This window comes from Octopus bimaculoides, chromosome 8 (genome assembly GCF_046866305.1).
Source record: "Octopus bimaculoides isolate indiv1 chromosome 8, ASM4686630v1, whole genome shotgun sequence".
In the NCBI taxonomy this organism is placed as follows: Eukaryota; Metazoa; Mollusca; class Cephalopoda; order Octopoda; family Octopodidae; genus Octopus; species Octopus bimaculoides.
This window is the reverse complement of record NC_142935.1, coordinates 87,874,221-87,901,137: the sequence shown is the minus strand read 5'-3', so window position 1 is coordinate 87,901,137 and position 26,917 is coordinate 87,874,221. Positions and strand designations below refer to the sequence as shown.

Below are 26,917 nucleotides of genomic sequence, written 5' to 3'. Positions count from 1 at the left end.
AAAAAAGCAACCAGTATATCCTGTATAGTGGTTGGTATTAGGAAAGGCATCCAACCATAGAAACTATGCCAAAACAGAGTCAATGCAGTTCATGAGATCCTGCCAAACCATCTAAGCCATACCAACACGTAAGACAGACATTGAATGATGATGATGATAACACACACACCTGTGTGTACACATAGCAATCATGCAAACAAGTAAATATTTCTTTAGCAAGTCACATTCTTACTTACGTTTAGTACAATAATTTCCTGTGTAACCTGCTATACAATGTTGTTCACATATACCAGTTTCTGGGTTGCAACTGTTATTTTTACATTTGCCACAAGAGCTGTGACAGCTGTGTCCATATGTTCCACTCTTACATCCTGCAAAAATAGAAATACACAATTCAGCAGAAATGGAATCAACTATACATGTAACTGCACTCACTTATTAATGTGTATAAGCATATACACATTAATGTGTATAAGCATATATTACTTTTTTGTTTGGTATTGTTACTGCTATTTTTTCTGCCCTATCAATCATCTACCTCTCCCAATCACATAGCATTGGTCATCCCCAATCATTCATTACATGCACCCTTCAACTCTACCCAATCTTTACAGCTGTCACTTGCCTTTGTTCCCCTCACTAATTCCCCATCTTTCACACCTTTATACTCTCTTCCAATCTCCACCCACTCACATTATGGGATGGGGAATTTCTATCCCCACTCACTTTTACTTACCTCACACCTTGAAGGTTCATCCACACACCTCATCACCACTAATTCTTTTTTATCTCTTTCCAGCTCCATTTGATCACTCCCACTCTCTCTTCTAAAGTATGATTAGTCATGTAGCTCCCATACAAGAAGCCTCTTCTGCTCTGGTCCCTTCTCTCATACTTTAACCCTCGCATCTAGCATAAAACTGCTTCTCTTGGGGTTTGTAGTTTTGCAAGTTGCATGGTGACCACACGAGTGTTGGTTGCATGAAAAAGCTCCCAGTTCACACAGTAAAGTGATTGCTGTTAGGAAGGGTATCCAGCTTTAGACACCATGCCAACACAGACACTAGAGTATGGTGCAGTCTTTGGACCTATCAAATCCTGTCAAACCATCCAACCCATGCCAGCATGGAACATGGACATTAGATGTTGATGACGATATTTATGGCTTTATCTTTAGCAATAAGCTCACCCCTATTACTTAATGTGTATCTCTCCAATGTTTCTTTTATTTTTGGATGGGCTGGTAGAGGAGGTCAATGAAAAACTCACTATTGGTTTAGTAATGTCATTTTTACCATATGCCTTTAGAGCAAATCCAAGTGCAGTTATGTGTGCCATGGATAAGGTTAGCGCTTTGTTTTGTATTGTTATTATTATTTCTTATTGTCAGTGACCTTTTGAAGGTGGTGAGCTGGCAGAACTGGTAGCACACCAGATAAAATTCCCAGCAGCATTCCCCCAGTCTTTACGTTGTGAGCTCAAATACTGCCTTTTATCCTTTCAGGGTCAATAAAATAAGTGCTAATCAAGTACTGGGGTCAATGTAATTGACTAACCCCTCAAAAACTGCTGGCTCTTCAAAAACTGTTGGCCCTGCTGACCCTTTGCCTTTTAAGTTCAAATCTTGCCCAAGTCAATGCTATCAGCTTTATCTTAGTAGGCAGAGCTGCAGCATGGTAGCAGACCAATAACTAAAACTACTAAACGAAATAAAAGAATATATGCATGTGAGTATAAAAAAGGCATGGATGTATGTTTAGTTCAAATCTTTCTGAGGTTCGTTCATCATCGTTTAACGTCCGCTTTCCATGCTAGCATGGGTTGGACGATTTGACTGAGGACTGGTGAAACCGGATGGCAACACCAGGCTCCAATCTAAATTTGGCAGAGTTTCTACAGCTGGATGCCCTTCCTAACGCCAACCGCTCAGAGAGTGTAGCGGGTGCTTTTACGTGTCACCCGCACGAAGGCCAGTCAGGCGGTACTGGCAACGGCCACGCTCGAAATGGTGTCTTTTATGTGCCACCCGCACAAATGAAGGCAATAAATTGGCAGTGTCTTTTAAGTGTTAGACAGACTAGGTTGCGACATGTGGTCCAACTCTGACCACTCTGAGTTCAAATTCAACTGCAGTCAATTTTGCTTTTCATCCTAAAAGATCAATAAAAATGTACCAATACAAGAGTAGTGGATTTATAGAACTGTTAAAGCCATCAGGTAAGATAGCTTGCAGTAATTGTTTTGAGTATGTACCATTTTGATGGCATTGCCTACAACACCAGTGGTTCTGAGTATGAGCATTTTGATGGCATTGCCTACAATAACACTGGTGCCAAACTGTATCGGCCATAAAGCAATAGCCATTCCCATGAACAGCATCGATAGCATAAAGAAAGGAGACATGCATGTACAGGCTTCTGCCAGTCTTCTGTACATACATACAGGTGCAGATACATGGTCAAGCTTAACTATTGGAGCCTCATTCTTTGCCAAAGTTGTCTGACTTCCATCATTCCAGGATTGATAAAATAAGTATGAGTGTACACAATCAACTGTACACTTAAAGATGGTGACTTGGTATATAACCACAAACTAATCACTGCATTAGGAGAACAAAACAATATGTTCATTCATTCGATGTCTGTTTCTCCATGCTCACGTGGGGTTTAAAGAAGGAGATATTTGAGGCAAGCTTTTATGACCAAATGTTCTTTCTGTAGCCAATCTTTACCCGTTTTCTAGTAAGAGAAATTTTTTTTAATTCCAGAGTTCTTGAAAGCATAGAGAAATCAATTATAAAGTCACAAAGGAACGTCAGCATCACCAGCACTTTCCACAACTGTGACAAGCATAAAATATTGTACATTCACTAGGTTATTAAATTTAGCAGCTTTCTCACTCCTCCACTGCCCCTTACCAGTTGATCTCAAATTTGGCCTGCATATATGTGCATGTGTGTGTTTATATATATAAGACACAGGCATGGCTGTGTGATAAGAAGCTTACTTCCCAGTCACATAGTTCCAGGTTCAGTCCCACTGTGTGGCACTTTGGACAAGTGTCTTCTACAATAGCCTTGGGCCAACCAAGGTCTGAACGGAAATATGAAACTGAGTAACAGTTTTGTAAAGATTTTGCAGCTTTAATAAAAGCATATTACTCTACCTAAGGTATTTGAGTACTATTTTTTCCACCTTGTTCTGCATTTATGTGCATGTATGTATGTATATATTTGTGTCTATGTTTGTCCCCCACCACTGCTTGACAACTTGGTGTTGGTGTGTTTGCATCCCCATAACTTAGTAGTTTGGCAAAAGAGGTCAATAGAATAAGTAAGTACTAGGCTTTGTGAAAAAAATAAGTCTTTTGAAGGCAGTGTCCCAGCATGGCTGCAGTCAAATTACTGAAATAAATAAAAGATACAAAGATAATATAATGAAAGTACCACTTACTTTTTTGGCAGTTGTTCCCAGTCCAGCCAGCAGCACAACCAGACTTACAGACACCATTTATATCACACTTGTCATCTTTTTTACAGTGACACTCATATTTGCATCCAATTCCAAACCAATATTCAGGACAATCTGCAAAAGGAACAATAAATAAATATTCTTTCAATTTTTAGTCCACAGTTTTGTATTTATATACATATGCATGCATGTATACGGAATTATATACAAGAGATGAAACAAAGAGTAAAAGAAATCCACCTGCCCACGTGCATGCGTACGTGTGTAAAAGCATCACTATCTTATGAAATTTACTTCATAAACACAAAGTACTGGGGTTAATGTACTCAACTAACACTTCTCCCAAAAAGTGTTGGCTTTGCACCAAAATTTGCAACTATTGTTTTTCTTTTTAACTCGGATTCTGTTCGAACTCCTGAAGTCTTCAATGAGTGATGGGCTTGTAACCTGCAGCCTATGATACCATGCTATTTGTTCTCGTCAACAATACTTTCCTGATGGCTGTACCAAGAAAGCAAATTTTTTGCAGCAGCTCTACTGGGCACCCTATTCCTATTTCCTTCATATTCCTCTCAATACCTTTTGATACTGTCCTCAAGGCCCCAACAATAATTGGTACTATCTTCACCTTTTTCATCTTCCACAGTTGGGCTGCCTCATACTTAAGAGGGTTTAATACATCTATTTTTAACCTCTCTTCCTAAATATCCATGGATCAAATGGGCACACATCAAGCATGTGGCTTACTTTGTCCACCACCACTATATCTGGCTTGTGCTCAAACACCTGGTCCATTTGGACTTGGGAATCCCACAGGATTTTGCAAGTCTCCAACACAGTCACCCTCTGTGGTTTGTGTTCATAAAATGTCTGGCCTCTCTCTAACCCCCACTTTTCACAGTTTCCAATGCAACACATTATTATTATAAATTCAGAGTTACTGCTCTCTCAGAGGAGTTGTATGTCTGTACATACAACAAGCTTTTTTCAGTTTCCATGAACCAAATCCACTTGCCTAAGGTGTAATGCATTAGAACTGAACCCAAAACCATGTGGTTGGGCAACAAATTTCTTAAGCACACAGTCATGCCTGTTTATTGTGCGATCAGTCCTAGAAGTACACAAATCTGACTAATACTCCCTGTTCCACAATAGTGGCATACTATTTAATAACTAGAATGACCATACGCTATACACTAGTAGTCCTTATTGTTTAGTCCCAAATCACTTCTAACCAAGTAGACTTCTGATCAAAAATTCTAGCCATGACAATCTATCATTTTGTATATTTAAAACTACATAGTTCAATGAGGTCTTCCATTTTTAAGATGGTAGGACATTGTAAGAGAGATCTGACTAGATGAGAGACACTAATATTCCAGGGTGTTGCCCTTCAAGAGAGAATAGAATACAAAAGAGTTGTTTGGCTGTATAAATACTTTGTCTTATACTCACTATTGAAGGGCAAGAACTCTACTTCTCACTGCAGTTAAATTATTTGCCACTCCAGAAATTCCATTTTTGATTTATTGTTGCTAATCTCAACTGTCACCAGTTCCATCAGATTCTGGATATAACCTTTAACATCTAGTAAATTGTTTGAGTGGGAAGAGGGACTAACAAACAAAGCACATAATTGCTGTTCCTGGTAAAGTTTTGTGCAAGGACATACAGATGTTTTATTAACAAGTGAACCAAGGAAATGTAGTTGCACACAAAATATTTAAATAGAATATTTTTTTTTAGAACAGATGCATGGTTTTGTACTCTGAATCTAATGCCATGTTAAATCACATCACATTTCTCACATTACATATTATATGAAACAAAAGTATTTATTTTATTTTTTTAATGATTTATGTTTAAACGATTTCATTTACAAACTCCATCATAATAGCAGCCTAAACCATTACAAAGAAAAAAAATAAATAAATATTTGTGTGTATTGTAAAGTGATGTAAAAGAAAAAAGACTAAAATGCTTACCACAAGATGTAATATTACAATCTTCATATTTAGATGATGCCACCATACACCAAGGGTTTGCAGCATAGTCAGCAGACATGTTTATATTGCGACAGTAGTTTTCTGGATAAATTCCATCAGGGAACATATCTGGTCTCACTCCACGCTGGCCCTCCCATTTTAAACAAGGTTTGCCTGTCTTGGATTTAGCAACACTACCAGTATAGGTTATGCCACGACTGTCATACATACACTTATTTTCTGAAATAAGAATAACACAATACATGAGGAAATGTTTAAACTAAATCAAAAATAATTTTAGTGGATTACAACTCATTATATTAGAGTTGAAAGGAATAACAAAAAGAAAATTACATGAATTACAATATACATAAAGTGAGAATAAATAAACCCCAAAATATCTATTTATGATGAAAATAGCATTCTTTTCCTTACTCTGCATGTATGCTATTGCTACACTGTCCATACACAACAGTAAAACTCTGCATACATTACGACTACAACACTATCAATATACACTTCAAAGTGATTTAGTAAAAAGGAGAAATTAAAGAAGACAAAACTGAAATTAAGAAAGAGACAGAAGCAAAAGAGGGGAAGAAGAGAAGAGCAGCAAGTGATTAAATTAACTTTTATCATCATTCTTATTATTTAGTCTAAGGAAGAAGGATTATCCTTAATGATGTTGAAATCCTTTTGAGAATGGTAAAGTCAATGGAGTTGAAATTTAATATATTTTAGTGATTTTGGTCTTGGCACATTGTGTTCACAAACAGTCCAGAAATGACATGAAAAGACAATTTGTATGTAACTAACTCACCAATTTGGGACATATAACACACCATTAAAATGAAATGGTTAATGGTGGAAAATTTCCCTAACATACTTTAAACAACTTACATAATCAAGTAATACTGAATTCAATCCCTACCTCCATTATAAAGGGAGTCTATTCTTTTTCAATAAGAAATACTGAAGTTGAAACAAATCAACCATCACTGTCTGAATTATAGTGAATTTAGTGGGTTATTACAACAATCAACTAGTAGATCATCCAGTTCTCTATCCATTAGCCTAATTGTGGTTTTCTAATTGTGTTTGTTTTTTTGTTTTTTTTTTCAGGTCAGCCTTGATTCGGCAGATCTTTAATCAAAGGTGTTCCAGCTATAACTTTCTGGTCTCCTCCACCAGCAAATGTATCAAAAACTTAAGTACAAGTAGACGTTAGAATACTGTTATTTACAATGAATACTATACTCGTGTTCCAATTATTTATTGATATTGACCCAGTACTCAACTGGTACTTTATTTATTGATGAAAGACAAAGTCAATCCCAATAGCATTTGAACAAAGAACAGTGGGACGTAACCAAAAACTATGTCTTTCACATTGTTCTACCAATTCTGTCATACACTAATCTTAATAACAAAGATCTAAAGAGTTTCAGTTCTGCAAAAGGTTTGGATTGATGATAGGTTTAGTGAATGCATCAGATGGACTTGCGAAATGGCTTGGTAATGTAGAGGATCAGAAACCATTGTTGCAATAACAAGAGAAACAGAAAGATGACATGCATGCTAATGAGCCAGTGGTTATAGTGTACTAATGAGTAATGGCTTGCCAATTAGTAGGATGGGCAATTTGTTATATATTGTTGTAATCCTCTGTCGCACTATTATAATATCCACTCTGGTATAGCAGTATAGGTAGTTAGACAAGACCACGACTATCTTTGACCATCTATTTTGTACTCTGCCTACATTGACACTGACAGATTATTTATAATGCCTGGCACATACCACTCATCACATGGATGGGGTGCACCATTATTACTATTATCCCCATAACCTCTCCTCTTTTAAGTTCTCTTTTTTCTTAGGGAGTGTATTTTTATTTCATTTAATAGCAATAATTTCTACATCACCTACCTCCCTTTTTTGAGGGTCTTTTGTTCCTAGTTACACATTTAATATTTTTTGCATTTGTCATCTACTTACAGGAACGCTGTACACTTTCTTTTTCTTACGCTTGTGCATCTGGGTTCAATTATTTGTACAGGTGTTGGTACTTGAAAAGTATCATTTAACCATTCCATTGGTTCTTCCAATCTTTTGGATTTGCTCTCGACAAATCTTTTTTTTAGCTGGTTCATGTGTCTCTTGTATACCCCTTTTCTTCCTTTTACCAAGTATTGCATTTTATCTATGCGTTTGGTACTCACGTCATCTTCCCAACTTTGTTTTCTGTTCTTTTATGCCTTAACAAATACCTTTTCACCCATTTTGAAATATCTTGCTGTATTTTCCATTGCAATTTTTCTTTTCTTGCCAGGCAGCAATTGTTGAAGACTGATTTTATTTTCCTCGCAAACAGCAAACATCAGCTCCACTGGTGACATACCTGCTGGTGTGTTTGGATTTGATGTCATACAGTATACTCTAAGGAATTGTTGTAGAGTTACCTCATCTGTGCCTTCTTTATTCAACTTTCTTTAGGCTCTCTTGAACATATCAGCAAAGAATTCTGCTTGTCTAGTAGATCTGGGGTGTTATTGTGCAGTAGTTACATGTTCTACAGCGAATGTTTCACAAAACTTTTTTAACTCAAAAAACACAAATTGCATTCCATTGTCAGACACTACCGTGTCTGGGATGCCAAATCTTGCAAACAGCTCATGTAGAAAGTTTGATGCAGTTGAGGAGGTTGGCTTTTTTACACTTACAAATTTCTGGCCATTAAGACAAACTATCTACCACCACTAAGTAGTGTGAACCGTTTAAGGGACCAGCAAAATCAATGTGAAGTCTCGACAATGGAACATCTACTTATAGGCAAGGTTCACTTTTTATCATCGGTAATTTTGCCGCTAGAGCACATCCTCTACAGCCTTTCGCTAAATTTTTGATTTCTCTATCCATTTTTGGCCAGTACACGTAGCTAGTATCAAAGCTCTCATCCTCAAAATTCCAGGATGTCCAACATGAAATTTCCTGAACATTTTCTTTTGCAATGTTTCAGGTATTACTACTCTCTCTGCATATATCAGTACACCATCACAAATTGAGTATAGGTTCATGTTTTGGTTTCATTTTGCACCAATCCTGTTCCTATTTACTTTTCCTGTCCACAGTATTCTTTTCATTTCTGTTATGAAATTGTCCTTTTCTGTATTTTGTTTTATGTCTTCTAGGATTACTGGTAATTCACGTATCACATTCCACATTACATTTTTTATTTCTCTTTCTCATTTTAAAGCTGTGATGACCTTATCTTCAAATGGCTTGCAGCATTTTAGTATCAGTCTGGACAAGCCATCTGCATGCTCTAGTTTTTTTGACTCTAAATATTCCATTTTGTAATCATAATTCAATAATGTAGTGCCCCATCGCTGTAGTCTATTCACTGTGTATTCCTTTTTTAGAACCGTATTTTGACAGTTGTGTGATATGATCCTTTTGTAGACAGAAACTTCTTCCATGAATAAATCTATGAAATTTTTCACACCGAATATGACTGCTAACGCTTCTTTTTCTATCTGGCTATAGTTCCTTTCAGCTGATAATCACATTTGTAACGCATAGGTTATAGCCTTTTTACTCCCATCGTCATATTTCTGGAGAAGCACAGCTCCTACACTGTAATCACTCGCATCTGTGGCCAATATAACATCCAGCTTTGGATCAAACTGCATTCAAGTTTGATGTTAAAATGTTTTTTTAACTCATCAAATGCCTTCTGGCACTTATCAGTCCAGTACCATTTAGCATTTTTCTTTAGCAAATCATTTAGCAGGGCCCTTACATTATGGATATAGGAAATGTAAATTTGATTGTAATTAACTAAACCCAAAAATGCATGTAGCATAGTCACATTATTTGGAGTGGGCATATTTTTTTTATCACAGTTGCTCTGGATGGATCCAGTTTCCATCTGTTTTTATCTATTATTTATTTTTTTTTTTTTCAGAAAGAACTCGCATTTCTCTTGCATTAACTTGAAGTCGTATTCTCTAATCTTTACGAATATCCTTTTAACGTGTTCTATGTGTTGTTCATGTGATTTACTTTTTATTAGGACCGAGACCTTTGGAAATGTGCTGTGCGTGAGAAGACCCGGCAAGCCAAGTAAGATCGTTGCCAGTGCCCCTGGACTGGCTCTTGTGCGGGTGGCACATGAGATGCACCATTTTGAGCGTGGCCGTTGCCAGTACCGCCTGACTGGCTCCCGTAGGATTTTCGAGTGAGATCGTTGCCAGTGCCCCTGGACTGGCTTGTGCGGGTGGCACATAAAAGACACCATTTCGAGCGTGGCCGTTTTCGTGCGGGTGACACGTAAAAGCACCCACTACACTCTCTGAGTGGTTGGCGTTAGGAAGGGCATCCAGCTGTAGAAACTCTGCCAAATTAGATTGGAGCCTGGTGTTGCCATCCGGTTTCACCAGTCCTCAGTCAAATCGTCCAACCCATGCTAGCATGGAAAGCGGACGTTAAACGATGATGATGATGATGATGATGATCGTCTTAAATAGTCAATAGCAAAATCACAGTCACCCAGCATTGTATCTATTACTTGCTGAAATATAGAAGGAGCCACTTTTACACCGAAGAGAAGCCACTTAAATTTAAATAAGCCACAGTGTGTATTAATGGTTAATAAGTGTGAGCATTCTTCTTCTACTTGGATTTGTAGATATGCCTCCGAGAGGCCTACTTTTGAGAAGAATTTCTCTCCATTCAATTTAGTGAACACTTCCTCAGGTCTCGGCAATGGGTACTTACGTGAGATTAAGTAAATCCTTCAACCCTGTTGAAAAATCTGCACAAAGTCTTAACTTATTATTTTTCTTTTTTACATAGACCATAGGTGCTGCCCAGTCTGAGTGGTCCATCTTCTCGATTATTTCAAGTCTTTCAAGTTCCTTAAACAGTGCATTCCATTTTGGCTTAAATTCAGGTGATGCACTTTGTTTTATTAAAATTTTTGCCTTTGGTTTTGTGCAACAGCCCAGTTCATCCAATAAAACATCTGGAAATAAATGTTTTATTTTCCTTTTCAATCCCTCAGCTGCATTCGAACCTTCGACTGAACCAACTATATTCCCACACAAAACACTTATAGACATATTCCACAATTTGAATAGTTCCATCCACTCTGTGCCTAATAAATTTACTGAATTTTTTAACACATATACATTTGCTGTTTTTATTTGGTCACAAAATGTCACATTACACACTAATTCACCTACAAAATACAATCTTTTATCCATAACACCATGTGCTACTTTTGTAGATTTACTACATTTTGGCTTACTGATACACTTCCAGGTTTCTTCATTCACAATGGTCATATCACTCCCAATATCTGCATTTTTACTCTAATATTTTTAATTTTCACATTCATGAATTTCCTCTTTGTTATATTACCCATTTACTTCCAATAACATCTTCTGAATTCTTTTTTCTTTGTTCTAACGTTTTGTCATCTTGGTTTTACAGTGCACTTTTACATGTCTAATTTTTCCACCACAGAAACACTCCATTTCTTAAATGGGCTGTTTTTTCTCAGGTGTAGACCTCCACAAGCAAAACACGAGTTTTTTCCTGATTTTTGTCCTGTCTGTACTGTATTTTAGTACACACTTGATTTCTATTCTGCCTATTTCACACTTGTTTCACTTGGGAGCAATCTTTATGTTCAATTTTCTCTGTATCGTGTCTTAAATTTACTATTCTTTCACACTCTTTTGACACTTGTTGTAAGGTTACAGCTTGGTTTTGCTGCAGCTTAGCAAGAATTCTTGTTCTTACTCCTGTGTTATTTTATGCAGTTCATCCAAGTAAATATCAGGCACTTGAACATAACTGGCATTAATTTGTCCAGTTTGAACTTTTCACATTCTCTGTTATCTCTACCAGCATATGTAGTGTAGTGTAGTTCTCCTCATCGTTCTTTTCTAGATTCAAACATTTCCAGCATGTATTGAACAATGAGCTTTTCTCACTAAAAATGTTATACAATGTCTATTGTATTTTTAAAGTTTATGTCAGAAGGTTTTTTCAGGTGTACGTAATTGCTGTAACACTCATGTTCTCCTGCTGCCAGTTTTCGTAAGATTAAACACATTTTCATATTATCGTCTCGATCTTTGCACTCTTTATTGGAGATCTGTTCGTATCTTCTATAGTACACCTCGACAGTAACTCCTTCGTCTGGTTCATACTTCATTATCAAGTTTGCAACAAAATCTGGTGAGAACATCTTTTCAGTTTTTTTAGATGAGTTACTATTCATCAATTGCAGCGTTTGTTGCTGTAACAGTAACTGTTGTTGCTTCTGCTGTTGTTCTTGCAGTTGTAGATGCTGCTACTGTTGTTGTTGTTTTTACAACTCGAACAAACCGGCTAACAATTTATCCATAATTTTATGATTTCTGTATACTGTAAAATTTGCACAAAAAAACCTTTGTGTGTTTCATAACTCCTTGTGAGTTTGTTAATTGCTCATCACCACAGTTGTAATCCTCTGTTAGACTATTATAATGCCCACTCTGATATAGTAGTATAGTTAGTTAGACAAGTAAGACCATGACCATCTATGACCATCTATTTCGTACTCTTTGCCCACACTGACTGACAGTACTTATAATACCAAGCACATACCACTCATCAAGTGGGAGGAGTGTACCAGTATTACAATTATCCCCATAACATGTATGTAACTATTGCATTAAATATGTGAGTTGTGCATTAATAAAGGTAAAACTAATAGATGGTCAACAACTATTCAAAGTAGTTCTAAAGAGGAAGCCTAATATTTGAAATGCTATTTTGATTATCTTATTGATAAGCGGTTGCCATGAAAGGTCATCAAAGATTGTAAATACTAGCAGTTATAAATTGACCATAATTGTTCAGGCTAATAATCTTATCTGTAAAGTGTATATTTACAAGATTTATTTCCACACAGTCTTGGTTGGCTTGATCTCCAATCATTATTAAGTGTCTTATTCTTGGATATGTACATTGTCCCAGATTGAATTCAAACTAGGGACCTTTATTTCTAAATTAAAAACAATAGTTTTAGTCTATTTAGTCCTTTGCCTCAAAATTCTGAATTTAATTCCAATAGAGATTGAAGTATAAGTAATATTCAGAGTTGAGGTTATTTGTAAATACTTCCCTAGCAAATTGGAGTTGTATCAGGTCAAAATTGTTTTCTTTAATGTCATTACAAAGTTTTGCTGAAGTAAGACTACAAATAAAATAGGGAGAACTTACCTTCCGTAGAACCAATAGAGGGGTCAATTGTAGAGATATGACAAAAGAGTAAAAGCTACAAAGTTTGCAAGACCTTCAGGTAATGTTACTTTGATATTGAAAACGTAAGGTGTGTATCAGTTTAGTCAGGTTCTAAACTAATTAGATTGGTGAGTGCAGCACCATCATTAACTGCTACACAGCCAATAGTCATACCTTCATATTGTTACTCAATGTGCTGGAAATAGCATTCAAATCTACCTCAAATTATACAACCATTCCATCTTAGAAGAATACATTGATAATGTGTCTGGGGGAAAAAAAAATCAGTATTATTATGACTGGAATGTTTTTGACAGGTCTATCAACTACTACATAGGCACCAGACCAAGGAAATCACAGGAGACATAGTTAATGGGACTAACTTATGAAGTTGATAGAAAAACTCAGAATGCAACTTGCAGGACAGATGCAATTTTAGTTTGTGCCAACACAATATTATTGCAAGGCCATGAGATATTTGGTTGACTCACTAAGAGCAGTACACAGATATTTTATTTTCAAATATATGAGTTGGCAAAATTAATAAAAGAGAAAGAAGTTTAGAGTGCTGCCATCTCTGTAAATAATAAAGAATTCCTCTCTTGTACAAAAAGCATACAATATTATATATAAAATGGCAGGCTGGCAGAGTTGGTAGCACGCTGGACAAAATAAGTACCAGTTGAGCCCTGGGGGTGATGTAATCAACTTACCTTCTCCCTTAGACTTGCTGGCCTTGTGCCAAAATTTGAAACCAATATTATATATGTGCAAGTAGTATGCTGGTGTATTGCAGTGAAACATGAGCAATTTTCACTCTTTCTTTCTAACTGTATATCTATCTTTTTAACTACGCACATGTAAGTCAAGGGACATTCTCAATACATAAATCAAAATATTCTGATACAAACAAATATTAATATATTTATATCTAGATCAATTGGAGGATTTGGGATCACCTTAGGAAGAATGACAGGCCCAGACTGTATAATGGTGATAAATTGAATCATGCACTTCCTAATGAGAAAAGGAAGACCGAAAGTTATCATTGTCTGTAACTTCAGACCTGTAAAAGCGCCAGTGCTAGTGCCACTTAAAAGCGCCCATGCTGGTACAGTGTTAAAGTACCCAGTACACTTTGTAAAGTGGTTGGTGTTAGGAAGGGCATCCAGCTGTAGAAACCATGCCAAAATAGACTAATGGAGCCTGGGCAGCTTTGTAGCTGGCTGACTCCTGTCAAACTGTTCAACATGGAGAACAGACTTTAAATAGTGATGATGAAGATCTAAAACCATGTAAAAGAAATAGACATCTAAGTGAATGAATCTATCTAAAATTATATAAAGGAATTTCAGGCCCTCATGAAAGTTTCTAAAGATATATGTTAAGCTATTACCGGCATAATCAAAACACAACTTTTCCATCAACGAAATCTATAGCAAGAGTGGTTAACTCAAAAATTCTCTAAAAGTCCATTAATTTTAGCATAGAGTCATTTGATGTGTAAAAAAATCTTTCACAAAGCTGACTATAACAATATAGTGACAGCATCTACTTTGCTTACTAGATAGATATAAATTTGAACACAGGCAACTCAGACTTTTTTTAGCATCATTATATATATATATATATATATATATATATATATAATACATCAACTACAGGACATCATCAACGAGTGAAAAATACGTAAGCACATAATGAGATACAAGTATGGGACAAAATACCAAAAGAAGTATAACCCCTCCTCAGTTGTCAACTGTTAATTACTCCCTATTTCATATATATATATACATATATATATATATATATATATATATATATATAGAATCGTTTGTAGAAATACATAAATGCAGAGGATAAGCACACTCTAAGATGTAAAGGCAGTTAATATCATAATAGGGTAAGCTGATTTAAGGGGTTGCCCAGGGTTTCTCCCTCATGAAGGGTTTGGCCTTATGGCGAACCTTCAGACCTTAAACACTGCTGGCCTGAGATCTCTTTAAACTAGGAAGGGGGAAAAGCTGCATTTTTAAGGGTAAAACCCTGGGTGATTATCTCCCTTTGCCATTGTCCATCGATCTTTGGCCGTGCTACCATCTTGTGGTCACCAGAGTACTATGATGGTAAATGATTGTCTCCCTTTGGCCTTGGCTATTGGTTTCCGGTTGTGGTACTGCCATGCGGATTCCAAAATGTCAGCAGAAAATTTTCTAAAATGCAAGCATGGTCCAAAAATCTCCGTCCTGGAATTCAGGATGCCCCCCACCCCGGCACAAATGAGTATTTAAGGATCCTCATGCATTCAGCAATGCATAACTTGCACTATTTCATTTTGTTGATGTAGGGGCCTGGATTCTCAAGTATTTTCCATGTGATCGAGTATGGAATCTCTACGTCTTGTAATTGCCAGATATGGTTGGCCAGCGGTGTCATATATCTCCTCTCTGGGACTCTGGAAGAGGACAGATGATTGGAAATATACTGCTTTAGAGAGTTCCTAGTGCACCCCTTGTACTTCTGTAGACATATAATGTTGTTGTGCCTATTGCTGTTCTTGGTGCTGCTGTTGCTGCTGCACCTGTTGCTGCTGTTATTGTGCCTGTTGCTGCAACAGCAGCAACAACAGTACCAACAACAGCAGCACCTACAACATGGTTTTTTTCCCCACCTCCATATTTCAAAGAGGTCTCAGGCCAGCAGCGTTTGGGGTCTGAAGATACACTGTATGCTAAACCCTTATGAGTGAGAAACTCAGGATAACCTCATAAACTAGCCTACCCCACTATAATATTAATATACATATATATAGGACTACACTATCATGTGTTCTTTTCTAATTTAAGATAGTGGGGTGTGATGTGAAGAAAATTTGACAGATATTTCTGGGAGGTTATGTGGCTACAAAAAGGCCTTCTTTGTTGGCTCAAAGTGATTTTGGTTGTTGTTTAAACTCAGATCAAACCTGATTATATTCATGATGAAAGGCATTCCAAGCATAAATATCTCATTTATCAGTATACCAGGAACTAACTTCATTTAGCTGTTACCAGGTTTTTAAATATTATTTGAATCTCAATATTTAAATTTTAATTCAAATCATTGTTTCATATTCACTGTTTTACATGCTCATAATAATTTAATATCAACTTGACAAACAGCAGCACACATCAGCAAATAATTTATTCACTGAATTCTACAAACAAAAACAACCAGTTTTGTTTAGATTCAGAGATCTTGGAGGAGCATTGACTGAGGCGACACATTCATGTTGAAATACAGGTGTTTCAATGTCCCTTAAGCCAGTGAATTAAGTGTGTTGTCAACACATATCTGGAAGGACAATATGTTCTCTGAAGACAAAATACAACAGTGATTAGCATATCATATTCAATTCTGTCAAAAATGTTAAGAATGAACATGCAGATCATTGCTTTGATTCACACTGGTTTACCATACACATGATAATCCAACGTTTTGTTGTGATAAAACTGTTATAGGGGTTTAAATTGCTAATTCATATTTAATACTAATTATTACACATACAACACATGTAACTGTTTCACTTCTCACTAAAACAATTCCATTTCATAAACTTTTATTTCAGCTTGTCAACCACAACCACAGAGCCTGTATGTGTATGGTTGCTTATAACAACATAAGCTCTTCCAATGAATTATATAATTGTAGTCACTCCCATCACAAATCTACACCATGCGAGGGGGTTTTTTTTTTTGGGGGGGGGGGGGGGGGGGTAACATTTTCAAGAAGATAGAAAAAATATTAGAAGTACTTTTAAATATATACAACCACCTGCAACCATTATTTTTCTTAACATCAATGCAGAAGATGGTAATGAATAAATTGAAATAACATTGTAATAACTATAGGAAACATTAAAATAAATAAGTAGTAAAATAACTTAGATTGAAAGTGATTGAAATATGACAGGGAAACAAAAGCATTAGTGAAATAACTTTAAAGCATTGAAAGTTACAAAAATAGAGAAGAGAAAAAATTTGTTCTTCTGGCTATAACATGAACAATATTGCCAATGAGAATAAAACAAGAGCAGGAGGAGGGTAACAAAGAATTTTAATGATGAACATTGGGAAACAAAGAGAAGGAGGTGATTGCAGTGAACATGAGCTATAGAAATAGAAAACTTGTGGGATTTGAGCAAAAAACTTCAAAATGGAGAATAAAAGTAGAATTTTTATTAAAATATATTGAAATTGGAATTTTAAAGATTTCCCCCATCATTTTTAAATTGATCTAAAAAGTTGTTTAGACATTTTTTTTGTTACATATATTGATATCCTTGTTTTAGATTACTGAATTATACATATATACTTTCTTTATCTTCCACTTCCTTAAGTTCATAGTTTAGACCTGCTCAATCTAAGTGGCGAAATAATTCACACAGCAGTTCTTGCTAATATATAATAGCAATTCAAAATAAAATGAAACAGCAATTCATGTGTTAGTAGAGAAGGCTGGGAAGTTAAATTTTTATTAGAAAGCAATAAATAACCAGTTTAAAATAATACTAATCCATTTTGAATGTTGCATGTAGTTAAAGCAAATAATTTTGCTGTTGTGAAAATGAGAGAGAATAAACATACTTTCTACAGGAACTGGTAGAAATGGGTTACTGTTTTGATTATTCATTCATTTATATACATACTTCATATGAAACTAACTGAATTAAGAGTTCTATTTCAAGTCGGGATTCTGTTAATGCAGTGAAAGTCAAAGGATATGTAAACTGTAAACTGCAATGGTTTCTAACTGCAAACTACAATGAATTGTGACAGTAAATTGTTTAAGCTGCAATGACTTGTTACTGTCAGTTGCGTAAGCTACATTAAGCTAGATAATGAATGGATGTACAATTGTGAGTGTAATAGATGCACATCTATTTATGTATCAATGTTCATGCAACTTGTGAAGTTAGTTTACTCTGTGCAGAGAAATGAAAGATGTGAAAGCTGTAGAGAAAACCGGAAATGGCTTCTGGCTAACAAAACTGTTAGTTCCTGTCTTACTGTGGATCACTGTGTGTTAGTTTTCTACAGGACAACTTGAATGCCTACAAGGTTACAGTACATTAGTCTTTATAAAAGTGGATAGCAGAGTCGAGGTCGGTGAGGTGAAAGTTACTAAGAGCCAATGCTTGACATAGTGAAGGGCTTTAGTAAGTAAAATATGCACTTCCTTTTATAATCACTTATGATCATTAGAAGGGTCCATTATTTAGGGTATTTTCTTTTATCTTGACTTTTATTGCAGTAATATCAAAGAATGCCCCATCACAAATCCATGACATGAGACAGCTATTAAAATCAATTTTGATACAAAAGCTAAGTTTTAGCAGCATCCCTTTTCTAAAAGTTATGTACATGGATTATTTCACCATTGCCACATTAACAAATTTGCTGATGTAGTGCTGCTGTCAATTTTTCAAACTAATAGACATGGTGCTATTTAGTTTTTTTTTGTTTTTTTTAAATAAAAAAAAAAAACTGCAAACCAAATCTATAGGCATGAGTTCATATTGTTTAGCAGATTGAGAAAACAGTTACCTGAACCATAAGTAATTCTCAGCATACTTATTCTATCTTCTTCACAAGAATAAGTTTAATAAATCTGTCTTAAAGCAAACAGAATTTAATTTAAAATATAAGCTATTTAATTACTGTTTTCCTAATACTTTATGTCTATATACAATTGCTAGCAGAACTGCCATTTGCCTGATTTTACTTATACAACAGAAAAAATTCTTATTCTCTTTACAGCAGCTACTGTAGCTCCCTGCTCTTTACATAATGTAAAGATGTGGGTTCTCAACAAGTCAACCAAACAAACCCATCAACATACAAAGAGGATCCTAGCTCTGCAAATTCAAGTGAAGACAGGCTGTCTAGGAAATCTGGAACAAATACAAGATAGAGTAGATACTGAATAAGGAATGCTTTTGTATGCTCTGATAGTAGTTATAACTAAACCATTATTCTCTGTTACATCTAGAAGAGCAGAAACTCTGGATAAAAACTATGTAAGATAAAGAGGACATACATTCTTCAACCCTTATATATATAATCTATTTTTGTTCTTAAGACTAACTCTTTACTCATCATCTTAGACTTTTACTATTTCAATTTTTTTACCTCTGACTTAAAAATCGAACCCCTTTGGGCTTTGCTTCACTGTTGCATGCCTCCAAAAAAGGCTTTTCCACTATAGCATGCTTTTAGTGTAGGTACACACACACACACATACAAAGAACGCTGGTCACATTGCACACATATTCATCTCTCTACACCATCCTACACCACTTCTTCTTCAACCTTTGGCCACACACAGTCTCACACATATGCTTTCACCTTATCTGCTTAATTACACACACATCTGAATACACTATCACCACTCTCATCCCCCCCCCCCCAATAACCAATGCCACCAAATTTATACACCTACATCTACAGATGCAGACACTCTCACAACACACATACCTACACCATGCCTTTATGTCCACCACCACCACCAGAAACATGAACTCTCAGAAATATGCATGTACACACCCAACTCACACTTTCCTTCTTTATCCTTGCTTCAGAGAACCGCTTTCTCCTTTTGGTTTTTAACCCTTCCCCTTCCTCCAATTAATTATTTAATTTTTTTAAATCTTTTAGTTTAAAATAAATATTTTTTACTATTTACACAAACAGACTCTTTATCTTTCCTTATGTTACTCTTTTTTTTTTTTCCTTCTCAAGGACTAACATCCGAAATGTCCCATTCACATTGTAAATACTCTTTTCAAGTGTTATTTGTCACACTTTGTAGTTTTTGTGTTACTCTTCCCAGGGATTTTTATTAATTTTTACTTCACATTGAATGTGTGTGCATGTGTGTATCTATACATATACCGTGGGGTACCAAAAAGAAACCATAAATTTGCCGTATTATTTTATTCAATTAGTTTTACAGATTTACACTTTTATTGTCTTCAAAGTATCCTCCATTTGAAGCACTGCTTCAGTCCAGTGCTGGAACTCTTGTGAAGTAATGCTCTTTAAAGCCTCCATCATTTTTTTCTTCAGCTTTTTCATCATCATCATCGTCATCGTTGTTATCCTGCAAATTCCATAGCACCAGCTTTCATCACCAGTGATGACTGTCGAAACTGTTCTTTCAGTTCATGACATGCAGTCAAGACTGCTTTTGATCTTCCGTGAGCAAGTGAGGCACAAATTTTGCTGCAACTCTTTTCATTCACAATTCCTTGCTCAGAATTCATTCATAGGATCTTCAGCACACACCAGTCATATCAACAAGTTCATCAGTTGTTCCGTGACTGTCCTCCAAAATCAGTTCATAAATTTTTGTGATGTTTTCATTTGTTCGGGAGGTCAACAGTCGCCTTGAATGAAGTTGGTCTTCAAGCAACAAGTGACCATTCCTAAAGTGTGAAAATCACTTGTAAACTTGTATTTTGTTCATGGTAGCATTCTTATAAGCTGTTTGAAGCATGACAACTATTTCAGCTGCTGTTTTCCCCAGCAGAAAAGAGAATTTCATGGAAGTACACTGTTTCTTTGTTTCAGCCATTGCAAAAATCAACAAACAGGAGAAGCGCCGCAAAACAAAACACACCATGTAGTAGTACGACCTCACTCGACAGCTCTGGTCAATAGACTGATGCCTGAGGATTGTATCAAGTGGTCTCTAGCAGTGGGAGCCCAATCTACAATGGGCTTGTCCCACGGAGAACATTTCTGGTTACTTTTAGGTACCTCCTCATATATATATATATATGTATGTATCTTTTATTGGTTCCAGCCCAAAGTTGTGACCAGATCCTGGAAAGGCTAGGATCAACTTTCAGTATTGAGAGCTATAAAATCCACCAAACTGAATTCTGCCTGACATTCCCCAAATAATTTAGGACCAGAATTTGAAATCTACATAGAATGAATATAAATGTATTCAAGAAAGCTTTGGATATTCTACTGAGATCCCAGATAAACCAATGTCATGACAACAACGTGCAACTGAAGATTGCAGTCCCAAATACCCTCATTCACCAAAAACCAACTACAGAAAGAGGGCTGTAGCAATAGTAAAAGGTGGTACCCTATGTGGTTTCTATACGTGGGTAATCATATCTTTGTGTTGCAGTTCTGGCTCTGTAAGTGCCACTCTTTGTGTGCACAACTCAGTGTATGCGTGCATGAGTGAGTGAGCAAGTAAGCGTTTGTTTATCCCAGCCACATAAAAACAAGTTGTTTAAGAACCACCTAAACTTAACCCCTTATTATATTTGTACATCCTTTCATAGTAAGGACAAATCCATACAACAATCAATGACCATAAAGTACTCTGGCTAAAACTAATTCACTTTAACTTACTTTTACTTTCAACTACTATCCTTATATATAAAAAAAACATTCATTTAAACTTTTATTTTTATGATAATCGAGAATTTCTTTTGTTGAAACTAATACACACAAATATTTCTGAGAGACTTAATGTGTTTTCTAGTTTCATACCATCATAAGGCCCTTGGGTGCCTTGGTGGCAGCCATTTTGTTGTAGATATTTATGTTAGGTCTCTAGTTAGAGAATAACTAAATATAAGTAAATAAGTACAAAAAATAAGTACAGTCAATCAAGCTGTAAATAGCACCATAAAAGAGATATAATAAACCTTCACAAAACATATTACAGTTAATATAAAATGTGCTTAGTTGAAATTAATCAGAGTAACTTGCATTTACACATCCAACCACAAAACTACATCAGTAAACAGTTGAATATATCTACTTACTTAAAAGACAATTTTTGCCATAGAAGTTATTTTTACAACCATCTGGACAAGCACCTGTCAGGGGATCACATGACCTTTTATGGCGGCAGTTACAAAGCGACAAACATCTCCAGCCAAATTTCCCCTCTGTACAATTTCGTTCTGAAATAAACAAGAATATCATTTATTAACATATATTTCTTTAACATAACATAAACACACACACACACACACACACACACACACACACACACACACACACACACACACACACACACACACACAAATACCTACATATGCATCTGCTTCAAAAGCTTGTTTCCCCAATCATGTTGTTTCAGGCTCAGTCCCACTGCAAGGTACTTTGGGTATGTGTCTTCTATTATAATCCTGGACCAATCAAAGTTTTGTGAGTGGAGCTTTGCAGACAGAAACTGAGATGCTTAAAATATGTGGCAGAGTGGGATATGGTCATTGCCTAGCCTCTTCTAATTAACTCATCAAAAGAATTTTTTTATAAAATTGAAATTCAAACTTTTTTTACCAAAGGACACTATCAAATGCATCAAAGAAAACTATGCACCATAAATCAGTTCTAAATTGTCCAGTCAGCATATGTACATTATGGCGGTTGTCACTTCCACCCCCCTCTCTCTCTCTCTTATGTTTCATTCCTGATGTTTAACCATGATCAATGCTATTTGAGTAGACCTGATTAAGAGCACTCTAGCCATGATCAGTAATTCTTTTTTGTATATTAAAGGCTATCTTTTCCAATGTGTTCTTTCTCTTTTTTTCTTCTTTTTAAATTGGTGGGACATAATTTCAACAAGATTTGACTGATATTTCTAACAGGTCCAAGTGACTAAATAGAAACTCCCTCATTGGCTCATATGTTACATACTGTGATTATCCCTCAAATTTTGGTAAATATAAATTTATCCTATTCTTTTTTCAAAATTGAATAGGATAAATTATTTTTTTTTAAATTACTGAATTCAGTAATTAATGCTATCAAGCGTTGTACACAAATGATATCAGCTCTTATTTCAGTTGATACTTAGGTCATTCATCTCTTTTTGCCAAGTCACTAAGTTACAAAGCCTAAAGAGCCACAAGATAAACACCACTGTAAACACAAACATGCATGCACAAACAGACTTCTACACAGTCTCTGTCTACCCAATCCTACTCGCTAAGTATCAGTAGATGTAAGACTATGATAGAAGTCCTCTGTCCATAGTGTTTGCACAGCATAATCAAACCCAGAACCATGAGCTATATGACATTTATATCTTTAACAAAAATGAGTTTAAATGAAATTATATGGATCAATTAGATAAATTCACTAACTTTCCATTGTCATAGTAAGCACAAACTACTCTTCTGCCAACTAGTATTTTTTTTTTAAATCGTCATCCTAGTCTTCACAGGTGACATCACACCTGTTTATTACAAGTAGAGACATTATCATCATCATCATTGTTTTAATGTCTACTTTTCCATGCTTGCAGAGGTCAGACAGAATATACTGAGGCAGATTTTCTATGGTTGGATGCCCTTCCTATTGCAAAGCTTCACCTATTTCAACACAAGGTAATATTTCCCCATGGCAGAACAGATTTTTTTTACAGAAAACTGAAAACCAGAGACTCCATTTGTATGATGGCAACATTCATTTATAACTATCCCATGGAGTCAAAACAAGGTGACACAAACACACAGCAACACATACATATACAACAAGCTTCGGTCAACTCAGGGCTATAGTAGAAGACACTTGTCAAAGGTGCCCTGCAGTGATAGTGAACCCAGAACCATGTATATGAGAAATAAACTTAATTACACAACCATGTCTACACCAATTAGAATAAATTGTTGAATAAAACCTGTTACTTAAACAAGAAAACATCTTCTGAATTCCAATACCACATCTGCTTATCTATTTCACTCCTACTCCAACAGGAATGTGTAAAATGATAAAAAGAAGTTCCTTCAATTTCCTTATCAATTTTTTGCTGTTATAGTTTTAGAGATCGTAGTTAAGGCCATGCTAAAGCACTAGCAAACAGATACAAGATGAGCAAAATACAACAATGGGTTTTTTCTCGTTGAGGTTACAATCTATCATATCTTCTATGGTTGGATGCTCTTCCTATTGCAAAGCTTCAACTGTTTCAGCACAAGGTAATATTTTCCCATGGTAGAACAGATGTTTTTTACTAAGAAGCTGTTCACTGAACCGAAGAGTGGCACTTTATCATGCACAAAAGAAGAATTAGATGCTCATATCAAAGAAACCTACAGCAATCCAGACTGTAACCAGCCACTGCCACCTCTAAATGGGCGAAAGCATCTCATAGAACCTGATCCCGAATTTCAAATTGGGGACATCAGGGAGAAAGAGGTGAATGATTTCCTGAGAAAAGCTAGAGCAAAGAGTGCCCTATGAGGTGATGGTGTCTCGTATAAAGTATACAAATATTGCAATCATCTGTGAAAGAAGCTCTTTGTCCTACTCAGACAGCTGTGGTATGAAGAGACTCTAGTAGAGGATTGGTGTAAGGCAGAAGGCATATACCTGCCGAAGGAGGCCAATGCAGAGACTATAAAACAGTTTAGGCCAGTATCCTTATTGAATGTGGAAAGCAAGATCTTTATGGGAATTCTCTCAAGGAGAACAGTAAAATATTTACAGAGTAATGGATATGATGATGAATCTCTTCAAAAGGCTGGGATCTCTTGATGTGTTGAACACTGTTTTTCAATTTGGAAAGCGATCCAGGATGCCAAACAGAACAAGACAAATCTGTGCGTGGTATAGCTTGACCTAGCTAATGCATATGGCTCAGTGCCACATCAATTACTGATGAGAGCCATGGACCACTTCCACATTCCAGATAAAGTAATCAGACTAATGAGGATATATCATGACAGTTTCGAGATGAGGTTTACAGCTGGAAATTTTACAACAGATTGGTACTGATTGGAGATTGACATCATTGCTGGTGGCACAATGTCTGTCACATGGTTTATCTTAGTCATGGAGATGATTTTGAAAGCCATGGATTTTTCAGAACAAATCGCCCATGTACAATCGCCTAAGAAGGCTTTCATGGATGATGTGACACTTCTATCAACAGACAAGCAAGTCATGCAGAGTGCCCTTTTGAGACTAGATGAGATTGTGAAGTGGTCAAGGATGTGATTTAGAGCAAAAAAGTTGCGTAGTCTGACATTTATTAAGGGTGTGCAAAAAGAAGTTAAATTTCAAATAGCTGAAGAAACCATTCCAACAGTCAAGGAAAAACAGTCATGAGCTTGGGGCAAGTATATGCTGGAATATTGTCCGATAGGAGTCGTGGGATGTAAATTATGAAACCAGCCAAGGTTGGATTATCAGCAATTGATAACTCAAAGCTACCAGGTAAATATAAAATTTGGTGCTTACAGTTTGGCTTGTACACGCGACTTTTGTAGCCACTTTTAATATATGAGGTAGCATTGTCACATGTTCAAATCACTGAACGAAAATGTAATATGTTCATTAGAAAGTGGCTAGGCCTACCTCGGATATTGAACAGTTCAGCTCTCTATTGTAAAAGAGCCTCATTGCAGTTATCACTGGTGTTGATAATCAAAATTTATAAACTAGGGAAGGTACGAACAGTGATGATGCTGAGAGAGTCAAAGGACATGGAAACAGGCATAATCCACCAGATGTAAATACAGCCAGGAAGTGGAAAGCAGAAGTAGAGACGGATAACATTCTGTCTTCACTTACACACGGAGATATGGTGGGTGCAATGCAAATTCATCGGAAAAGATTTGGTTTTGTTGCAGATCGGTTTAGACTGTTTGCAAGTATGATGTTGAGCAAACGCAGATCTGTTGCTAGCAACAGCGTCAAAACAAGGGAAGCAAAGAGAAGAGAGCTTCATTTGATCCAATGCACTGAACAAGGACAGATGACAAGATAGGAGGAACATATTGTTGAGAGAAAAATAAGTTGGAATGAGATATGGAGGTGGACCACATCTCAGCTAAGTTTTCTGATTCATTCATCCTATGATGTCTTGCAATCACCTGCAAATCTAGTAAGATGGAATGTCTCAGAGAATGATATATGCAAATGCGGAAAGGTCAGAACACTGAAACATATTCTTTCCAACTGTTCACTAGCTTTGAATAGATATACATAGAGACACAACCTAGTCCTTAAGGTTATCTTCAATGCTATAAAGAACCAAACTGATCTCATCAACAATGGAAACAAACCGTTGAAAGTATAAACTAGAGATTTCATTACCTTCATGCACTCAGGACAGCAGATCCATTTCAAGAAGAAGAAACTTCCTGTGAGTGATGAAAAGTGGAATGGCTATTGGGAGGTGACTGCAGGTTTACCGGGGTGCCGGGGACTCTTTCTCATCCCAGTTATGAAAAAAGCCGGACATTTTACTATGGTGTGAAAGAAAGGAAGTGGTGAATCTAGTCGGGTTAGCAGTTCCTCACAAAGATATCATAGACGCCACTCATGCTCGTAAGATTGACCATTATGTAAACCTCCTCCAGGAATGTCAAGACACAGGCTGGAAAGCAGAGCATTTTCCAATCAAAGTCAGATGTAGAGGATTTGTTGGACACAGTGTGATGTGACTGTTTTTATCATTAGGCCTAACTCATCATAAAGTAAATACCACCATGACCAATATCCAAACTACACTGGAAAAGGCTAGCCACTGAATTCGGTTTAAAAGAGATGAGCGATGGCTAGAAGAATATTGAGCTTTATTTGATAACCAGTTGATCTAGCAAGCAGGGCCTCATATCAGTGGAGGGGGGGGGGGGGGGGCACAATGATGCCGTTGACAGGTAAGCCCCAAAATGGCACGTATTCTCTCCTGATGATCCCATACACTTGCTGGCTTCCAGTATGTGGAGCTTTCGACTTGTAGCACTTGCATGTGCAAGTTGTTTGCAAAACATTGTTGAGGTTATAACCTATCATAAAAAACCATAGATTTAAATTTCAAATTGCCAAATCCACCATAACTTAACTAATCTACAAAGCATTGTTTCCCCTATGATAGCTGGGCCATTCCATAGAATTTTTCACACAAAAATCAAAAATAAAGTTTGTTTATTTGGAAAAAAATTCTTATTAATTTTTTGCATAATAGTCATAGTTTATGAAAAGGGGAAAAATGAGCATACATCATATGTAGTTGTTTCTGATGAAATGAAGCACGAAAAGTGCAGTGTCTATGCTTTCAACACAGCCATTATCAATGAAGCTAAGCAGTTAACCCAGGTCTCCAAAATACACTATCTGTTTTGAAAAATAAAGA

General features: G+C 36.2%; 1 protein-coding gene across 2 annotated transcripts in view; it reads right to left on the bottom strand.

Moving 5' to 3' along the window:
• LOC106883169 (receptor-type tyrosine-protein phosphatase alpha) overlaps positions 1 to 26,917 on the bottom strand; it is a 206,493-nt gene that overhangs the window by 79,869 nt on the left and 99,707 nt on the right. For both annotated transcript variants that reach the window (XM_052970235.2, XM_052970236.2), the window contains exons 4-7: positions 21,588 to 21,728; positions 5,456 to 5,695; positions 3,453 to 3,584; positions 237 to 371 (exon numbers count right to left, since the gene is read on the bottom strand). In XM_052970235.2, the coding sequence (XP_052826195.1) occupies positions 237 to 371; positions 3,453 to 3,584; positions 5,456 to 5,695; positions 21,588 to 21,728 (648 nt within the window). The remainder of the gene's footprint in view (positions 1 to 236; positions 372 to 3,452; positions 3,585 to 5,455; positions 5,696 to 21,587; positions 21,729 to 26,917) is intronic.